General features: G+C 30.8%; 1 protein-coding gene across 1 annotated transcript; it reads left to right on the top strand.

Annotated features, from left to right (window-relative positions):
- The first annotated feature begins 1,194 nt into the window (after positions 1-1,194).
- Positions 1,195-1,760, top strand: LOC114179651. The gene has a single exon (XM_028066063.1). It carries the CDS (start codon positions 1,264-1,266, stop codon positions 1,654-1,656), a length of 393 nt encoding a protein of 130 aa, XP_027921864.1. The 5' UTR covers positions 1,195-1,263; the 3' UTR covers positions 1,657-1,760.
- The last annotated feature ends 665 nt before the right edge of the window (positions 1,761-2,425 follow it).

The following is a 2,425-nucleotide window of genomic DNA, read 5'->3' on the forward strand; positions in this document are numbered from 1 at the left end:
CCAACTCGTCTCACTTATTAGCGAGTCAAAAAAACTCAAACTCGGTCTGGTCCACCACAAGTTGGTGGATTAAACAGGTTGGCTCACTGGTTCACTTAATTTAAAAAAAAATATTTTTTATTTTTTTTTCAATCAAAACTAAGTTATAATTCTAATTAAAATCTAAAAAAACTTTAATACAATCCAAATACAAACCAAAATCACAAAAAAAAAAACAAATTATCTATGTGTTGTCTAAAAAAAATAACCTAACATGACGCAAATGTAAAACTCAACTTAACAAAATTAATACTTATGTGACCCTTTATTTGCGGGTTGGTGAGCCAACCCGGTTCACCACTTAGCCAGGTTCTAGGTGAGCCAGGTCAAAAATCAACCCATATCAAAATTTATCTAAAGTTTCAATCCAACCTAATTCGAACCCATGGTGGGCCGGGTTGACTCGCAGATTCCAACCCATTTTGACATCTCTAAGTATTGATTTATATAGATAAACAAAATATAAGGATCAATTAAGATAAAATTAAAATTTGGGATTTCTTTGGATAAAAGGAGTAAGGTTTAGGGTTTAAGTGTTCTTTTCCCTAATCATCATGTAAAATATTAAAAATAAAAACCAAACTATAGAATATCATTTAATAAATTGGAGTAAATAAACTCAATTTAGGAATGAAGTAATTAATCAGATAATTAATGTTTTACCTAAAGCTTGATTATATCCACGTAGGTCATCCTTGTATGTGAGAAGTCATCAAAGGCGACAACTCAAGCAAACAACACGACAAACATCAAAATACTCCATGCAGACGCAGTCAACATCTATGCTTGGAATGAGATATACATAAAAGGATAAAGAAAAAAGATATCACACCTCATATTCACATGTTGTTGATGTGGGCGTGGCTCACTTTCGAACTTTTAACTGAGACATCGAAGAAAAAACGAAAGCCCTACTTTTCACACACAATGTGCAATGAAGGAAGACATGCATGCATATGGAAAAACCATCTGCAAAAGTGCAAAGTAAACCAGATAAAAAATAAATAAAAAAATCAAAAGAAGCAGTTTCTTCTTCCTTTATCCCTTTTCCACGTTTGTTTTCCACTCATTTCAAGTTTCCACACCACGCAAAGAAACCTAAACATCTTTCTTAATAAACCAAACCATCACTACCCTTTATATACATATATTATTACCTCTTAGCGGAGCTTGATTAAGATTACTTAAACCCTTCCGTGTTAATTGTATTAATGCTGATGAACCATGGCAACACCAGCACTGGCTTCAATAGTGCAGCAAGAGCAGCAACAAGGTGAGGTAGAAGCTGTTCCGAGCACTACTACTGGTTCTAGCGCATGGAAGTCTTCAGGATCTGTTGCTCCATTTTTTGCTGTGATGTCTGTGCTTGTAATTCTGGCTGTTCTTTCTTGCTATTTGGGTCGCAAGTGGAATCGAAGACCCAAAACACCATTGGAGAGTATCAGAGGGAGAGGGTTTTCTGGGTGGCTTAAGCGTGTGTGCCGGGAACGTATTGGCAATGATATTGAAGTTGGGGGTGTTGGGCCCAAGGTCATGGTTTGTGATGACCTTGAGGACATTGATCATTGTACAAATGGTGAACCTGCTCACCAAAACACAACCCAAGTTTCATGCTAAACTCAAATTTGTTCGATTTCAACATTGTTAATCACACATGTCTTGTCATACTAATTGTTTTAAATCAATCAAGTTTTTTTTTTAAGGGTAGTGACGGATCTTCAACTAATATTTTGAGGTGCTAAAATTTTGGTTGAATTACTTTTTTTTTGTTAATTTTTTTGTCCAAAAATGTCAAGTTAGTCTTCTAATTTTTTCTATTATCAATTTTGTCTCTATTTTTTAAGAAGTTGATGCAATTTGATCATTTCGTTAAATTTCTTGAAGTGCGAAGCAAGGATTTTTTTTATCAAAATTGACATTAGGATTATGTCAATTACACCAATAAAGCAAACCATCCTTATTCACAACTTCAATTTTGATGAAAAAAACTTAATTTGATTCAAGAAATTTAACGAAAAATTACTAAATTGCATCATTTTTTCAAGAATCGAGACCAAATTGAGACTAAAAATAACTGAAGGACCAACTTGATATTTTTGAGAGAAAAAATGAATCAAAAGAGTAATTTCAAAATTTTTACACAAACTAATAAAAACATTACATTTACTTTTTTGTGATAATAAAAAATAATAAAATTATAATTATTGTTATTATTATTATTATTATAATTATAAAATTAAATAAAAATAATATTATAATTTTACTATAATTATATTTCATTTACAGTGATTAAATTTTAAAAAAAAGTTAAATAAAAATATAGTTAAATTAAATAAATGATTAGTTAAAAGATAATATAAATAAAATAATTATTTTTATTTTAAAA

Source organism: Vigna unguiculata, chromosome 3 (assembly GCF_004118075.2).
Source record: "Vigna unguiculata cultivar IT97K-499-35 chromosome 3, ASM411807v1, whole genome shotgun sequence".
NCBI classification, from domain to species: domain Eukaryota; kingdom Viridiplantae; phylum Streptophyta; class Magnoliopsida; order Fabales; family Fabaceae; genus Vigna; species Vigna unguiculata.